The sequence below is a fragment of the Coregonus lavaretus genome (genome assembly GCF_964263955.1).
Source record: "Coregonus lavaretus genome assembly, chromosome: 23".
NCBI classification, from domain to species: Eukaryota; Metazoa; Chordata; class Actinopteri; order Salmoniformes; family Salmonidae; genus Coregonus; species Coregonus lavaretus.
Window position 1 is genome coordinate 36,871,726 of NC_140010.1, and position 17,607 is coordinate 36,889,332.

Consider the following 17,607-nt stretch of genomic DNA (forward strand, 5'->3'; position numbering starts at 1 on the left):
GTTTAATATTTCAGAGTTGTCTTGAACGCGGCATTTGTTGCATACTGTTTCCCCCTTTTCTCAATGACTGGGCTGCTCCCCTCAGGTCTACATTATAAACTGTTTACTTTCTATTCTTCACTGTGTATGAGTTCATTCTGACCTCTAGATAGCATGATTTTTCATTTTATATTTGGGTTTTCATAGCAACCTAACCTTTTGAGACAAAACCATGTTTTAATTGTACAGTATTGTAATAGTTTTTAGGTTGTTTTATACTGTAGTGACAGTTAGTAATTGGAATAAAGCTGCATTACTGTGTTCCATTTCACTTTCTGTTTATTCATGTAAAAAAATAACCTTGTGTGAAATGGACCAATGGGTGCTAGTGGGTGGAGTTTCTGAGACTGTAAACAAGCCATAATCAAAACAAGTTCTTCATTCTGTGGATGGTGAAGAACAACAGCACTCCTGAAAAGGATTCTGCCTTCTATACTCTCACTGGGTTTTAAGGCATCATGATAGGAAAAAGATGGCTTCACAGACAGTTGGTAAATTGACATTTCTGACATTTACAGCAACAATAACAGCTGTTATATCTGTTTTCTGAAGTGGTATTGCGTCATTAAATAGATACTAGAAGTAGACCAACAAAGAGTGAAAAGTGCATCTTTTGAAGATGTTATTTATCGCAATAAATTATTTTTCTTCACCTGACTGTTATTCATTGTTGCAGAGATACTGAGAGTTGGTGGCAGTTATGGCAGCTTTGGAAGTACCTGCCAAAAAGAGAACAATCACAGAACCTGTTCTTCACAACCTTTCAACAAACCATTAATGAGCTTACACAAGGTAATATAGTCAAATGTTTAGAGAATATCATTATTTTGTCGAAATTCCCTTGAAGTCGGTTGTATTTTAGTTTTAACAGCCAATGTGTCTCAGTGGAATGTGCGTTCCTTCTCAGCTCGGGGTGTAGTCAGCCAAGATTTGATATGCTTTAGCTGCTCAGACATTCCCTCACCCTGTTATTATGTGCTGTGTAGTTTCTGGTAAACAACTCTTACCAGAAACAGGTATAGAGGTTTCAGTTTCAGTTTTGATCAAACAGACAGATATACAGTTGAAGTCGGAGGTTTACATACACCTTAGCCAAATACATTTAAACTTTTTTTTTTAAATCCTAGTAATCCTAGTAAAAATTCCCTGCTTTAGGTCAGTTAGGATCACCACTTTATTTTAAGAATATGAAATATCAGAATAATAGTAGAGAGAATGATTTATTTCAGCTTTTATTTATTTCATCACATTCCCAGTGGGTCAGAAGTTTACATACACTCAATTAGTATTTGGTAGCATTCCCTTTAAATTGTTTAACTTCGATAAAACGTTTCGGGTAGCCTTCCACAAGCTTCCCACAATAAGTTGGGTGAATTTTGGCCCATTCCTCCTGACTGAGCTGGTGTAACTGAGTCAGGTTTGTAGGCCTCCTTGCTCGCACACGCTTTTTCAGTTCTGCCCACAAATGTTCTATAGTATTGAGTTCAGGGCTTTGTGATGGCCACTCCAATACCTTGACTTTGTTGTCCTTAAGCCATTTTGCCACAACTTTGGAAGTATGCTTGAGGTCATTGTCCATTTGGAAGACCCATTTGGGACCAAGCTTTAACTTCCTGACTGATGTCTTGAGATGTTGCTTCAATATATCCACATATTTTTCCTTCAACATGATGCCATCTATTTTGTGAAGTGCACCAGTCCCTCCTGCAGCAAAGCAACCCCACAGCATGATGCTGCCACCCCCGTGCGTCACGGTTGGGATGGTGTTCTTCGGCTTGCAAGCTCCCCCTTTTTCCTCCAAACATAATGATGGTCATTATGGCCAAACAGTTCTATTTTTGTTTCATCAGACCAGAGGACAGTTCTCCAAAAAGTATGATCTTTGTCCCCATGTGCAGTTGCAAACTGTAGTCTGGCTTTTTTATGGCGGTTTTGGAGCAGTGGGTTCTTGCTTGCTGAGCTGCCTTTCAGGTTATGCCGATATAGGACTCGTTTTACTGTGGATATAGATACTTTTGTGCCTGTTTCCTCCAGCATCTTCACAAGGTCCTTTGCTGTTGTTCTGGGAATGATTTGCACTTTTTGCACCAAAGTACATTCATCTCTAGGAGACAGAACGCGTCTCCTTCCTGAGTGGTATGACGGCTGCGTGGTCCCATCGTGTTTATACTTGCGTAGTATTGTTTGTACAGATGAACGTGGTACCTTCAGGGGTTTGGAAATTGCTCCCAAGGATGAACCAGACTTGTGGAGGTCTACCATTTTTTTTCTGAGGTCTTGGCTGATTTCTTTTGATTTTCCCATGATGTCAAGCAAAGAGGCACTGAGTTTGAAGGTAGGCCTTGAAATACATCCACAGGTACACCTCCAATTGACTCAAATTATGTCTATTAGCCTATCAGAAGCTTCTAAAGCCATGACATCATTTTATGGAATTTTCCAAGCTGTTTAAAGTCACAGTCAACTTAGTGTATGTAAACTTCTGACCCACTGGAATTGTGATACAGTGAATTATAAGTGAAATAATCTGTCTGTAAACAATTGTTGGAAAAATTACTTGTGTCATGCACAAAGTAGATGTCCTAACCGACTTGCCAAAATTTGTGGAGTGGTTGAAAAACGAGTTTCAATGACTCCAACCTAAGTGGGGGAAAAAAGTATTTAGTCAGCCACCAATTGTGCAAGTTCTCCCACTTAAAAAGATGAGAGAGGCCTGTAATTTTCATCATATGTACACGTCAACTATGACAGACAAAATGAGAAAAAAAATCCAGAATATCACATTGTAGGATTTTTAATGAATTTATTTGCAAGTTATGGTGGAAAATAAGTATTTGGTCAATAACAAAAGTTTCTCAATACTTTGTTATATACCCTTTGTTGGCAATGACACAGGTCAAACGTTTTCTGTAAGTCTTCACAAGGTTTTCACACACTGTTGCTGGTATTTTGGCCCATTCCTCCATGCAGATCTCCTCTAGAGCAGTGATGTTTTGGGGCTGTCGCTGGGAAACACGGACTTTCAACTCCCTCCAAAGATTTAAATTAACCTTAATATATTGTGAAGGAGCTCCACTATGCAGAATGTTATTTTTTCTATTAGTCAGGACTCAGATTATTCTGGACAGCATTCCAAAATCCAACCAATATTTTCTGAAGCAATCTAAGAAGTAAAACAGGTTATGTGCAAGGCAAGATACAGATAAGCAACTATGACATCTGTTCTTGACAAGAATGCATTGCGATCAAATCAGTCTTTTCAATGCCAGTAATCTATAGTATGAAATGTTATTTGAAATTATTTTCACTTCATTTTCACTCTCAAACCAGCAACGCTCATGTCCATACTTTGTTCTATTCAACAGCTTGCAAAGGGGAAGAAACGCCTCAAGCGTAAAATGCTTGAATTGTTGGCACAAATAAAGGTAAGGTGAATTAAAAACATAGTAGGTCTACTGCTTAGACAAAGTAGACCACATCAGTATAACAATGATGTGGAGTAGACAGCAGCAGTATCACAATGATGTGGAGTAGACAGCAGCAGAATCCTTTCACCAGACAGTTCGTTGTTCCTCTTTCCTTAGGGAACTGTCAAAGAGAAAGAAGATTTCACCTTGGATGAGTCTAAATTAATCATGAGAGAACTTGCTGCTGAACTAAGCAAGGTAGTTCAGGTAAGTCAATCTGTATAGTGAAAATAAAGTATGTGATCATATCTTATCTTACATCTTCATGAGTCATAATAAGTTGTCCTGTACCATTCCTCACAGATCAGCAACACCTCCTTTCTAACCAGAGTGAGTGAGGATGGATCTTGTCAAGAGGAGCGTCAAGACTTTATACTGCAGTGGGCTGAGGAACTGAAACACTCATCACAGACACGACAGGTAAATAATACATACACCATGGGACAGTTACCACAGACACATATTAAGCTTAGTCCTAGACTAAAAATAATTTGGGATGGAGATCCAGGACTAAGCTTATTCTGTGTCCAGGAAACCGCCCTCATATTTTAGAGGTTCACTTGGCGCTAGTCAAACACTACAAGCAGTATAAATACATGTCATATACACTTAGTGTTAACAGCCAGTTGCTGTGGATGAAGTAACATACAGTGTTGACAGCCAGTTGCTGTAGATGAAGTAACATACAGTGTTGACAGCCAGTTGTTGTGGATGAAGTAACATACAGTGTTGACAGCCAGTTGCTGTGGATGAAGTAACATACCGTGTTGACAGCCAGTTGCTGTGGATGAAGTAACATACAGTGTTGACAGCCAGTTGCTGTGGATGAAGTAACATACAGTGTCGATAACCAGTTGCTGTAGATGAAGTAATATACAGTGTTGACAACCAGTTGCTGTAGATGAAGTAATATACAGTGTTGACAACCAGTTGCTGTGGATGAAGTAACATACAGTGTTGACAACCAGTTGCTGTGGATGAAGTAACATACATTGTTGACAGCCAGTTGCTGTGGATGAAGTAACATACAGTGTTGACAGCCAGTTGCTGTGGATGAAGTAACATACAGTGTCGACAACCAGTTGGTCTGGATGAAGTAACATACAGTGTTGACAGTCAGTTGCTCTGGATGAAGTAACATACAGTGTTGACAACCAGTTGCTGTGGATGAAGTAACATACAGTGTTGACAACCAGTTGCTGTGGATGAAGTAACATACAGTGTTGACAACCAGTTGCTCTGGATGAAGTAACACACAGTTTTGACAGCCAGTTGCTCTGGATGAAGTAACATACAGTGTTGACAACCAGTTGCTGTGGATGAAGTAACATACAGTGTTGACAACCAGTTGGTCTGGATGAAGTAACATACAGTGTTGACAGTCAGTTGCTCTGGATGAAGTAACATACAGTGTTGACAACCAGTTGCTGTGGATGAAGTAACATACAGTGTTGACAACCAGTTGCTGTGGATGAAGTAACATACAGTGTTGACAACCAGTTGCTCTGGATGAAGTAACACACAGTGTTGACAGCCAGTTGCTCTGGATGAAGTAACATACAGTGTTGACAACCAGTTGCTCTGGATGAAGTAACATACAGTGTTGACAACCAGTTGGTCTGGATGAAGTAACATACAGTGTTGACAGTCAGTTGCTCTGGATGAAGTAACATACAGTGTTGACAGTCAGTTGCTCTGGATGAAGTAACATACAGTGTTGACAACCAGTTGCTGTAGATGAAGTAATATACAGTGTTGACAACCAGTTGCTGTGGATGAAGTAACACACAGTGTTGACAGCCAGTTGCTCTGGATGAAGTAACATACAGTGTTGACAGCCAGTTGCTGTGGATCAAGTAACATACAGTGTTGACAGCCAGTTGCTGTGGATGAAGTAACATACAGTGTCGACAACCAGTTGGTCTGGATGAAGTAACATACAGTGTTGACAACCAGTTGCTGTGGATGAAGTAACATACAGTGTTGACAACCAGTTGCTCTGGATGAAGTAACACACAGTGTTGACAGCCAGTTGCTCTGGATGAAGTAACATACAGTGTTGACAACCAGTTGCTGTGGATGAAGTAACATACAGTGTTGACAACCAGTTGCTCTGGATGAAGTAACACACAGTGTTGACAGTCAGTTGCTCTGGATGAAGTAACATACAGTGTTGACAACCAGTTGCTGTGGATGAAGTAACATACAGTGTTGACAACCAGTTGCTGTGGATGAAGTAACATACAGTGTTGACAACCAGTTGCTCTGGATGAAGTAACACACAGTTTTGACAGCCAGTTGCTCTGGATGAAGTAACATACAGTGTTGACAACCAGTTGCTGTGGATGAAGTAACATACAGTGTTGACAACCAGTTGGTCTGGATGAAGTAACATACAGTGTTGACAGTCAGTTGCTCTGGATGAAGTAACATACAGTGTTGACAACCAGTTGCTGTGGATGAAGTAACATACAGTGTTGACAACCAGTTGCTGTGGATGAAGTAACATACAGTGTTGACAACCAGTTGCTCTGGATGAAGTAACACACAGTGTTGACAGCCAGTTGCTCTGGATGAAGTAACATACAGTGTTGACAACCAGTTGCTCTGGATGAAGTAACATACAGTGTTGACAACCAGTTGGTCTGGATGAAGTAACATACAGTGTTGACAGTCAGTTGCTCTGGATGAAGTAACATACAGTGTTGACAGTCAGTTGCTCTGGATGAAGTAACATACAGTGTTGACAACCAGTTGCTGTAGATGAAGTAATATACAGTGTTGACAACCAGTTGCTGTGGATGAAGTAACACACAGTGTTGACAGCCAGTTGCTCTGGATGAAGTAACATACAGTGTTGACAGCCAGTTGCTGTGGATGAAGTAACATACAGTGTTGACAGCCAGTTGCTGTGGATGAAGTAACATACAGTGTCGACAACCAGTTGGTCTGGATGAAGTAACATACAGTGTTGACAACCAGTTGCTGTGGATGAAGTAACATACAGTGTTGACAACCAGTTGCTCTGGATGAAGTAACACACAGTGTTGACAGCCAGTTGCTCTGGATGAAGTAACATACAGTGTTGACAACCAGTTGCTGTGGATGAAGTAACATACAGTGTTGACAACCAGTTGCTCTGGATGAAGTAACACACAGTGTTGACAGCCAGTTGCTCTGGATGAAGTAACATACAGTGTTGACAACCAGTTGCTCTGGATGAAGTAACACACAGTGTTGACAGCCAGTTGCTCTGGATGAAGTAACATGCAGTGAGCTCCAAAAGTTTTGGGACAGTGACACATTTGTTGTTGTTTTGGCTCTGTACTCCAGCACTTTGGATTTGAAATGATACAATGACTACCATGATTACATATAGTCCTGAATGAATAGTGAATAGTGATAAGTGAGAAAGTTACAGATCCACAAATATCATACTCCCAAGACATGCTAACCTCTCACCATTACAATAACATTGTTAATAAGGTTAGCATTATTGGGGGGGTATATGATATTTGTGTGTCTGTAACTTTCTCACTCATCATTATTCACGATTCATTCAGGACTATCCGTAATCATGGTAGCATCCACATTAATGTAGAAGTGTTTAAAAACATATTATAGTCTTATTTACAATAAAAGTGACTCCAAAATGAAACAATACATTATTTACCATTCCTTTCTATTGGGACAAAATAATCTGAAACACAACCAAAACAGCAAATGCATCCAACAAGTTTGTAGAGTCACAAGCTTGATGTAATCATTGAGTGCTAGGAATATGGGACTTTTGACTACATTAATACACGTAAGTGAATTTGTCCATATACTTTTGATCCCCTAAAATGGGGGGACTATGTACAAAAATATCTAAACGGTTCACCCGTTATGGATGAAAAATACCCTCAAATTAAAGCTGACAGTCTGCACTTTAACCTCAAAGTGCTGGAGTACAGAGCCAAAACAACAACAAAATTGTGACTGTCCCAATACTTTTGGAGCTCACGGAGAGGATTGTAATAAACCACCTGTCTTGCTGTTTACTAGACACCAGCAGGGGAACCCACAAGAGACAGGAGGAGTGACGACCCTCTGGATCAACAGAAACCAGACAAGGAACAGAAACTGAGGGAAGCCAGGAAAGCCCTGTCTGAGTGGGCCTGGACACTCAAGGATATGGAACAGGTGAGAGGAAGACCATAAAACTAAAAGAGAACCCCAAAAAGTAATCTGTAACATTACAATGATACATAATACAAGGAGACCATCCTACAATATCATCATATGTCTCTGTGTCTCCGCAGGACTCAGTGTGTCCGGATGAGGATGTGTGTTCAGTACTGCAGGATCTGGAGAGACAGTGGAAGAGGGGGAAGCTTCCCAACATGCTCCCTGTCATGGACTTCCTCATCTGGAGCATGCTACAGGAACAGCAGGAGGTCAGCCATAAACAAAGACCTATTGAATGTCTCTTTAAGTGACATTTAAATAAGGCTGAACTGTAATATAACATAGCTGTTGTTTTCACAGGGTTCCATTGTAAAGCAGTGGCTCAGAAATAGACAAAGGTTCAGAAGCAGAGGTGAGTGTCTGCTTCCACTGGGTGTGGTTATTAAAGAAGTCAAACAAATAAATAAAGAGAGTCGCACACTCTATATATATTGGGTAAAACACCAACGTTTCGGCATCACTGTACCTTCTTCAGGGTGTTCAACCCAATAAATTACTGGGAGTTTATATATAGAGTGTACGACTCTCTTTATTTGTTTTTATAGCTTACAGTTTATTCGCCGTTAGTCAGCACCTCCACACAAAATAATGTTCTCTGGGTGTGCTCCAGCTCATGCTTTTTATTAGGTTATTAAAGAAGTCAACACAGATTGTATTAATCAGTTTATTTATCTAATATGTTTTGGTTTTCTTCATATTCTTCCCTTAGTGACTCTGAATCGCATTCCTGACTTAAGTACGTCAAATCCCACAGTTTACGTCTGCTTCAAAATAATGTTTTACGTATGTTTTGTAGCTCTTCATTGCTAACGTGATCCTAAATGTTGTGTCTGTTTCATTACAGTTTGGAAATGGATTTCGAAAGCATCAGGTTGGTATGGTTCATTGCCAATGCAAATATTATTCAAATGAGATAACACAGAGAGACTAGTTTCAGTGTTCTGGTATTAATAACAACTTCATTACTTCAATCTCTTTGTAGCTGAGATCACTCTGGATGAACAAACAGCCAACCCAAGTCTCGTACTGTCCCCTGACAGGAAAAGAGTGAAAATGGCCACCATCATTGAGAGTGTCTTCGATCCCTGGTGTGGATACAGCCCTAGTTCCCACAAGTATGATGGCTGGTGGTGTGTGCAGGCAAAAGAGGGCTTTACATCTGGGAGACATTACTGGCAGGTGGGAGTCAGGGGCAAGGCAGAGTGGAGGATAGGGGTGGTTAGAGAGTCAGCACCAAGGAATGGCTTTGCAACTCTGAACACAAAAGCCGGTTACTGGACCTTGCGTCTGCAGCTTGGGGAGCTCATGGCTGTAACTGTACCAGTCATTAAACTGAACCAGTATCCACCCTCTAGGTTAGGGGTGTTGCTAGACATAGAGGGGGGGCAGATATCCTTCTATGATGCAGAGGAAAGACGCCACATTTACACTTTTAATACCAATTTTGATAACTCTGGAAAGATTTACCCTGTGTTTGGAACCATTGAGACAGACAGAGAGCTGGTTATTCTGTAGGCAAAATAACTTGATGCATGCTGTCGGGCTTGATTGCAGTGCATGTAATTAGCTTAGTAACTACCTTATGGACATCTCAATGTATAGTTGCTGACTGTCTCAACTCACAATTCCTTGAGATCACAAAAGGTGTCCCTCAAGAGTCCATTTTAGGGCCTGTATTATTCACACGGTATATAAACAATATTGGTTCCTTAGTAAAAAACTAAGGTACACCTTTATGCTGATTATACTGTGCTGTATGTCTGATCTGCAGATGGCTTTTAATGTCATTTAAAAAAGCACTTGTTGACCTTAAATTGCCACTGAATGCAGATAAAACAAAGTCATGCTATTTTCTAGAGCCCATAACATTGACTCAACAGACTTAAAGAGCGGCACGTTGAATGGAGCGACATTGAGCGAGCCCACTCATTTAAATACCTTGGATCATTTAAAACAATCGTTCAGTCAAGGAATCGTACAGACAACTTTCCTGTCAGTCCTTGACTATGGCGACATTATCTATATGAATGTTGCTGCCACTTCTTTAAAACTTTGATGCTTCTACAAGTAATGTGCTTTATTTTAACGGTTTTATTTTATGATATGTAATAATAATAATAATATGCCACTTAGCAGACGCTTTTATCCAAAGCGACTTACAGTCATGCGTGCATACATTTTTGTGTATGGGTGGTCCTGGGGATCGAACCCACTACCTTGGTGTTACAAGCGCCGTGCTCTACCAGCTGAGCTACATGTACACAGATTAATGAAGTATGGAATCATTGTATATAAACAACCTTCTTTCTTGAAACATGAATTTGTTTGCTGATTTCCTCATACAGAATAAAGAGGACAATGAGCTTAATGGTTATACTTATTGACAAAAACTTTTTTAAAACGTTTTAATTTGTAACTACAATGTTAAATATGTAACTACTCTTTACCTAGAGAGAGCGTGAACATACGTGCAGACATCTCCAGGTAGAGTAAGGCCCTTTGTACACTATCGGAGAGTAACAGTTTGTTGACTATTTTCTCACAGTTGACGGAAAACCATTTACTGCTGCTTTCACATCAAGGAGAGGAACTATGCTATTGCTTGAGTCCACATGACACCGCAAAGAGCTGTTATTACGCAATATCTAGAAATCTATTTGAAACATTAGTAGCTGTTAATGCAGCTTAAAAACAACAGTGTATAGCCTACACTATAGAAAACCACATAGCATTTCCGGTTCTTGCATGCAACAGTGTTTTACATTTTAGGACACTGTGGTTTCTACATGGAACTGCATATCTACATTGAACTGCTTGCAGAGCTAAACTTGTGAAACCTCCAACACCATTGTTCTAAATAGGAATTTTGTTAGTGCATGTAACTCACTACAGTGTACATTTTGACAGCACCCAATTCAGTATTTACAGTTCAGGGCTGACTCAAAGACGCTGCCTTTTGACAACATTGGAAAGAAGCCAAACAGGATGAATGCTGCTTATAGCACGGGCGGCAGGTAGCCTAGCAGTTAAGAACATTGGACGCTGGTTTGAATCCCAGAGCTGGCAAGGTGGAAAAATCTGCCTTTCTATCGTTGAGCAAGGCAGTTAACCCCCAACAACAACTGGTCCCTGGGCGCCAATGACATGGACGTCGATTAAGGCAGACCCCGCACCTCTCGAATTCAGGGTTAAATGCGGAAGACACATTTTGGTTAAATGTATTCAGTTGTGCAACTGACTAGGTTTCCCCTTCCCCTTTCTCCATAAAACAATAACTGAAAGCCAGGAAATCAGTTATGCTTCTTTCCTGTAAACCAAGGCAACTTCAGAGAACTATATAATTCCTAATGATGAGACCAGCAAACAGCCCGGGTCTGGTTTGAAAGCTTCCCCTACCTAGACATTCTTTGAATGGTATAGAACAGGTCTGGGGTTGTGTGATAACAATGGCAGCAATGCGGATAGCCTCATTGTTGAGATTTTCTCCGATCATGACAGCTGAGCAGACACATCTTACAAGTTCCCTGGAGCATTATATGACGCAAATATGTTACCAGAGAAGCTGTTTCGAAACATCTTTGACACTCACTCCCGTTCTCTAGAATTGTTTTTACTGCAGAGTGAAAAATAGGTCAGGGATTGCTTTCGGTATATGAAGTGGCCAGAGGATGGCCCTATAAATCCCAGTCTGTGAGAGCTATAACAATTTCTATCGGAAATGTCTGTGTTAGGTGAAATGTGTGCATGTGCCAAACTGTGGAGAGAGATCATCTATCTGTATGATAATGCCATTTCACCACAGGAGACTCACTGAATATTTGGGTTGTATGAGGTGATGGGTAAACAAACAAAAAAACAATGCACAAAATATGACAAATCTTTCCTAAAATCCACTCCACTAACCAACAAGGCATTTTCTTTATTTTCACACCTCCTAATGTATTTAATCTACAGTCACACTCATCCACCACCATGTCCTGGTAGTGGCGTAGGACTACATTGTTGTTGTTGTCGTAGTAGAGCATGGAGACAGGTGATAGGCGGATGGCTACTCAGCAGGGCTGGGGCGTGCCGCAGGGGTCCAGGGAGTGTACCAGCGTCTGCAGGATGGCACGGTTGCTGCCGTTCAGGCTCTCGCTCAACGGGAATGGGCACTCTCCGTGGCAGTAGTCCTGCCAGCCCACGTCCTTGAAGTCGATGTAGAGGCGGCTCGGCTTGCACACGTTGATGGGCGTCACCGGGAGGTAGACGACGCTCCTCTTCCGCCGAGAGTGGCACTGGAGCGGGTTCAGGTATATGGGCCACCAGTGAGGCCTGGAACTCTGGGAGGGTTACTGTTGGCCCGAACAGGAGAGTGTTTCCCGTGTGGTGGGCCATGATGGTGTCCCTAGCCAGGGTGTGGGCGGGTTGAGGCTACAGCTCCAGCACCAGGCTGTAGTTCCTCCCTGGTTTAATTAACCCATTGAATGACAGATTCACTACATGGAAAAACAGATAGTCCCCCCAAAAAATCTAAAGGAAGTTTGTTCTGAAGTGTCTGTCCTATATCTGAGACATTTTAGACAGGAAACATTTTATATATATATCTTTTTTTTTTTCTTTTTTTTTTTACATGTATTTAACCCCTTATTTTTGGCACTAAACTGTCTCCATATAGACTTCAATAAAATAAAATTAACTGGTACTGGGGGACCTTCAGAAGAGTCTCACCTTTCCACAGAGGGGTCATATTAGTGTGTAGCCCAAACTGTCCGGACGTTACAGACAGAAGTTGGCAGATCGGCTCTTCTGACTTCAGACGAGTCCTAAGACGCTTGTGGGGGTCGTAGAGCAAAAAAACATTGTGTTCGTGAGAGTCTCATCTTTCCATTGAGTGGTCATAATAGTTTGTAGGCTAAACCGTTTGGACGCTACAGACGATTGTGTGAGAATACCGATTTTTGGGACGTCTCAATGTCTGACAAACACCGCTCTAGCTCTGTCACCTTTCACCGGAGATGCGGAAGTGCGACATCGGCGGATCCAATGCCACAAAAAACAGATATTTCTAGTTTACACTGACAGATTTTGATGGCGGGGGCCGTCGAAATTGACTGTAGGGGGTTTTAAGCCAGTTCTCAGGCAAGGCTGTGAGGTCCAGGGTGAGGGATCCGGGCTCTGGTTCCAGCTGCACAGAGTGGGACAGCACCAGCCTGGGGTTGGGCTCGTGGGTCGTTCCCCTCAGGGTCGCACGCAGCACCTTATAGAGGGACACACTGAGAGCCTGTGGGCCCAGGAGGAACCTTGGTGTATGGAACACGTCCCACTGGAACTTGATTTCCAGCTGAGCCAGAGAGAGCTGCTACAAGGGCTGCAGAACAGACACGTTGAAGAACAGATGTTTCTCCACACAGCCGTGACCCTTCCGCTCCAGCCTGATACCAGTCTGCCTGCAGAGAACAGACAAAACAAGACATATTAGGTTCACACTCTAGTAGGGCCCAGGTTTCAATTTACAATTTAATTTGCAACGTCACAGTCAACATAGGCCTTTATCTGTAATAAACAAATCCAACGCTTTGTCCCCTCGTTTCTTTTTCATTGGTATATTTTGCCCCAAAAACAATAGGAGTGAACTAACTCAGAGGCAATTGTTTGAAAAAAATTAATGGTATATCTTGAATATCAAACTTGTTTAAAATGGATGGTGTATGTATGCCTATGTGGCTCAATAATGACTTGACCTCAAATTGTTATTCTGAGAATATTTTAAACCAGACATTCCTCTTTCATCTTAAATGGGAATGAGTACTTCAAACAACAACAAAGCAGTTAGGTAAACAGCTGAGGGATGGGGCTGGAGAAATGTAACCACTCAAATTCATAGACAGACCTATGGATGCAATGACTGACCATCCATAAAATATTGTTTTAACCATGTTTTAAGCGTTACAATGTTTGTTTACAATTACATTGTTTACAACCAGTTGCTGTGGATGAAGTAACATACAGTGTTGACAACCAGTTGCTCTGGATGAAGTAACACACAGTGTTGACAGCCAGCTGCTCTGGATGAAGTAACATACAGTGTTGACAGTCAGTTGGTCTGGGTGAAGTAACATGCAGTGAGCTCCAAAAGTTTTGGGACAGTGACACATTTGTTGTTGTTTTGGCTCTGTACTCCAGCACTTTGGATTTGAAATGATACAATGACTACCATGATTACATATAGTCCTGAATGAATAGTGAATAGTGATAAGTGAGAAAGTTACAGATCCACAAATATCATACCCCCAAGACATGCTAACCTCTCACCATTACAATAACATTGTTAATAAGGTTAGCATTTTGGGGGGGGTATATGATATTTGTGCGTCCAACAAGTTTGTAGAGTCACAAGCTTGATGTAATCATTGAGTGCTAGGAATATGGGACTCTTGACTACTTTAATACACGTAAGTTAATTTGTCCATATACTTTTGATCCCCTAAAATGGGGGGACTATGTACAAAAATATCTAAACGGTTCACCCGTTATGGATGAAAAATACCCTAAAATTAAAGCTGACAGTCTGCACTTTAACCTCAAAGTGCTGGAGTACAGAGCCAAAACAACAACAAAATTGTGACTGTCCCAATACTTTTGGAGCTCACTGTATGATTTACTGTTGAGAAATGCAAACAGAGATGATTGTAATAAACCACCTGTCTTGCTGTTTACTAGACACCAGCAGGGGAAACCACAAGAGACAGGAGGAGTGACGACCCTCTGGATCAACAGAAACCAGACAAGGAACAGAAACTGAGGGAAGCCAGGAAAGCCCTGTTTGAGTGGGCCTGGACACTCAAGGATATGGAACAGGTGAGAGGAAGACCATAAAACTAAAAGAGAACCCCAAAAAGTAATCTGTAACATTACAATGATACATAATACAAGGAGACCATCCTACAATATCATCATATGTCTCTGCGTCTCCGCAGGACTCAGTGTGTCCGGATGAGGATGTGTGTTCAGTACTGCAGGATCTGGAGAGACAGTGGAAGAGGGGGAAGCTTCCCAACATGCTCCCTGTCATGGACTTCCTCATCTGGAGCATGCTACAGGAACAGCAGGAGGTCAGCCATAAACAAAGACCTATTGAATGTCTCTTTAAGTGACATTTAAATAAGGCTGAACTGTAATATAACATAGCTGTTGTTTTCACAGGGTTCCATTGTAAAGCAGTGGCTCAGAAATAGACAAAGGTTCAGAAGCAGAGGTGAGTGTCTGCTTCCACTGGGTGTGGTTATTAAAGAAGTCAAACAAATAAATAAAGAGAGTCGCACACTCTATATATATTGGGTAAAACACCAACGTTTCGGCATCACTGTACCTTCTTCAGGGTGTTCAACCCAATAAATTACTGGGAGTTTATATATAGAGTGTACGACTCTCTTTATTTGTTTTTATAGCTTACAGTTTATTCGCCGTTAGTCAGCACCTCCACACAAAATAATGTTCTCTGGGTGTGCTCCAGCTCATGCTTTTTATTAGGTTATTAAAGAAGTCAACACAGATTGTATTAATCAGTTCATTTATCTAATATGTTTTGGTTTTCTTCATATTTTTCCCTAAGTGACTCTGAATCGCATTCCTGACTTAAGTACGTCAAATCCCACAGTTCACGTCTGCTTCAAAATAATGTTTTACGTATGTTTTGTAGCTCTTCATTGCTAACGTGATCCTAAATGTTGTGTCTGTTTCATTACAGTTTGGAAATGGATTTCGAAAGCATCAGGTTGGTATGGTTCATTGCCAATGCAACTATTATTCAAATGAGATAACACAGAGAGACTAGTTTCAGTGTTCTGGTATTAATAACAACTTCATTACTTCAATCTCTTTGCAGCTCAGATCACTCTGGATGAACAAACAGCCAACCCAAGTCTCCTACTGTCCCCTGACAGGAAAAGAGTGAAAATGGCCACCATCATTGAGAGTGTCTTCGATCCCTGGTGTGGATACAGCCCTAGTTCCCACAAGTATGATGGCTGGTGGTGTGTGCAGGCAAAAGAGGGCTTTACATCTGGGAGACATTACTGGCAGGTGGGAGTCAGGGGCAAGACAGAGTGGAGGATAGGGGTGGTTAGAGAGTCAGCACCAAGGAATGGCTTTGCAACTCTGAACACAAAAGCCGGTTACTGGACCTTGCGTCTGCAGCTTGGGGAGCTCATGGCTGTAACTGCACCAGTCATTAAACTGAACCAGTCTCCACCCTCCAGGTTAGGGGTGTTGCTAGACATAGAGGGGGGGCAGATATCCTTCTATGATGCAGAGGAAAGACGCCACATTTACACTTTTAATACCAATTTTGATAACTCTGGAAAGATTTACCCTGTGTTTGGAACCATTGAGACAGACAGAGAGCTGGTTATTCTGTAGGCAAAATAACTTGATGCATGCTGTCGGGCTTGATTGCAGTGCATGTGATTAGTTTAGTAACTACCTTATGGACATCTCAATGTATAGTTGCTGACTGTCTCAACTCACAATTCCTTGAGATCACAAAAGGTGTCCCTCAAGAGTCCATTTTAGGGCCTGTATTATTCACACGGTATATAAACAATATTGGTTCCTTAGTAAAAAACTAAGGTACACCTTTATGCTGATTATACTGTGCTGTATATCTGATCTGCAGATGGCTTTTAATGTCATTTAAAAAAGCACTTGTTGACCTTAAATTGCCACTGAATGCAGATAAAACAAAGTCATGCTATTTTTCTAGAGCCCACAACATTGACTCCACAGACTTAAAGAGCGGCACGTTGAATGGAGCGACATTGAGCGAGCCCACTCATTTAAATACCTTGGATCATTTAAAACAATCGTTCAGTCAAGGAATCGTACAGACAACTTTCCTGTCAGTCCTTGACTATGGCGACATTATCTATATGAATGTTGCTGCCACTTCTTTAAAACTTTGATGCTTCTACAAGTAATGTGCTTTATTTTAACGGTTTTATTTTATGATATGTAATAATATGCCACTTAGCAGACGCTTTTATCCAAAGCGACTTACAGTCATGCGTGCATACATTTTTGTGTACGGGTGGTCCCGGGGATCGAACCCACTACCTTGGCGTTACAAGCGCCGTGCTCTACTAGCTGAGCTACATGTACACAGATTAATGAAGTATGGAATCATTGTATATAAACAACCTTCTTTCTTGAAACATGAATTTGTTTGCTGATTTCCTCATACAGAATAAAGAGGACAATGAGCTTAATGGTTATACTTATTGACAAAAACTTTTTTTAAACGTTTTAATTTGTAACTACAATGTTAAATATGTAACTACTCTTTACCTAGAGAGAGCGTGAACATACGTGCAGACATCTCCAGGTAGAGTAAGGCCCTTTGTACACTATCGGAGAGTAACAGTTTGTTGACTATTTTCTCACAGTTGACGGAAAACCATTTACTGCTGCTTTCACATCAAGGAGAGGAACTATGCTATTGCTTGAGTCCACATGACACCGCAAAGAGCTGTTATTACGCAATATCTAGAAATCTATTTAAAACATTAGTAGCTGTTAATGCAGCATAAAACCAACAGTGTATAGCCTACACTCTAGAAAACCACATAGCATTTCCGGTTTTTGCATGCAACAGTGTTTTACATTTTAGGACACTGTGGTTTCTACATGGAACTGCATATCTACATTGAACTGCTTGCAGAGCTAAACTTGTAAAACCTCCAACACCATTGTTCTAAATAGGAATTTTGTTAGTGCATGTAACTCACTACAGTGTACATTTTGACAGCACCCAATTCAGTATTTACAGTTCAGGGCTGACTCAAAGACACTGCCTTTTGACAACATTGGAAAGAAGCCAAACAGGATGAATGCT

The 17,607-nt window shown here is 41.1% G+C and overlaps 1 protein-coding gene and 1 pseudogene across 4 annotated transcripts; one reads left to right on the plus strand and one right to left on the minus strand.

Moving 5' to 3' along the window:
• Positions 1-419: 419 nt before the first annotated feature.
• Positions 420-16,981, plus strand: LOC311099136 (E3 ubiquitin-protein ligase TRIM69-like). Of its 3 annotated transcripts, none has more exons than XM_084139796.1 (11): positions 420-530; positions 716-831; positions 3,405-3,464; positions 3,624-3,713; positions 3,810-3,926; positions 7,554-7,691; positions 7,811-7,945; positions 8,037-8,088; positions 8,446-8,472; positions 8,581-8,607; positions 8,719-10,104. In XM_084139796.1, the coding sequence occupies exons 1-11, from the start codon at positions 512-514 to the stop codon at positions 9,249-9,251; spliced, it is 1,314 nt and encodes a 437-aa protein (XP_083995922.1). In that variant the 5' UTR covers positions 420-511; the 3' UTR covers positions 9,252-10,104. The 3 variants fall into 3 exon arrangements, with proteins under 3 accessions (XP_083995922.1, XP_083995923.1, XP_083995924.1); XM_084139797.1 differs by lacking the exons at positions 7,554-7,691; positions 7,811-7,945; positions 8,037-8,088; ... (1 more) ...; positions 8,581-8,607; positions 8,719-10,104 and adding exons at positions 14,439-14,576; positions 14,696-14,830; positions 14,922-14,973; ... (1 more) ...; positions 15,466-15,492; positions 15,604-16,981 and having other exon boundaries at positions 432-530; XM_084139798.1 differs by lacking the exons at positions 7,554-7,691; positions 7,811-7,945; positions 8,037-8,088; ... (1 more) ...; positions 8,581-8,607; positions 8,719-10,104 and adding exons at positions 14,439-14,576; positions 14,696-14,830; positions 14,922-14,973; positions 15,466-15,492; positions 15,604-16,981 and having other exon boundaries at positions 432-530.
• LOC311098813 (protein DVR-1-like) lies at positions 11,250-13,508 on the minus strand (annotated as a pseudogene). Its single transcript has 4 exons — positions 13,496-13,508; positions 12,831-13,165; positions 11,689-12,181; positions 11,250-11,260 (listed from the first exon to the last, which is right to left on the minus strand). The product of its transcript is annotated as a protein DVR-1-like (transcript).
• Positions 16,982-17,607: the final 626 nt, after the last annotated feature.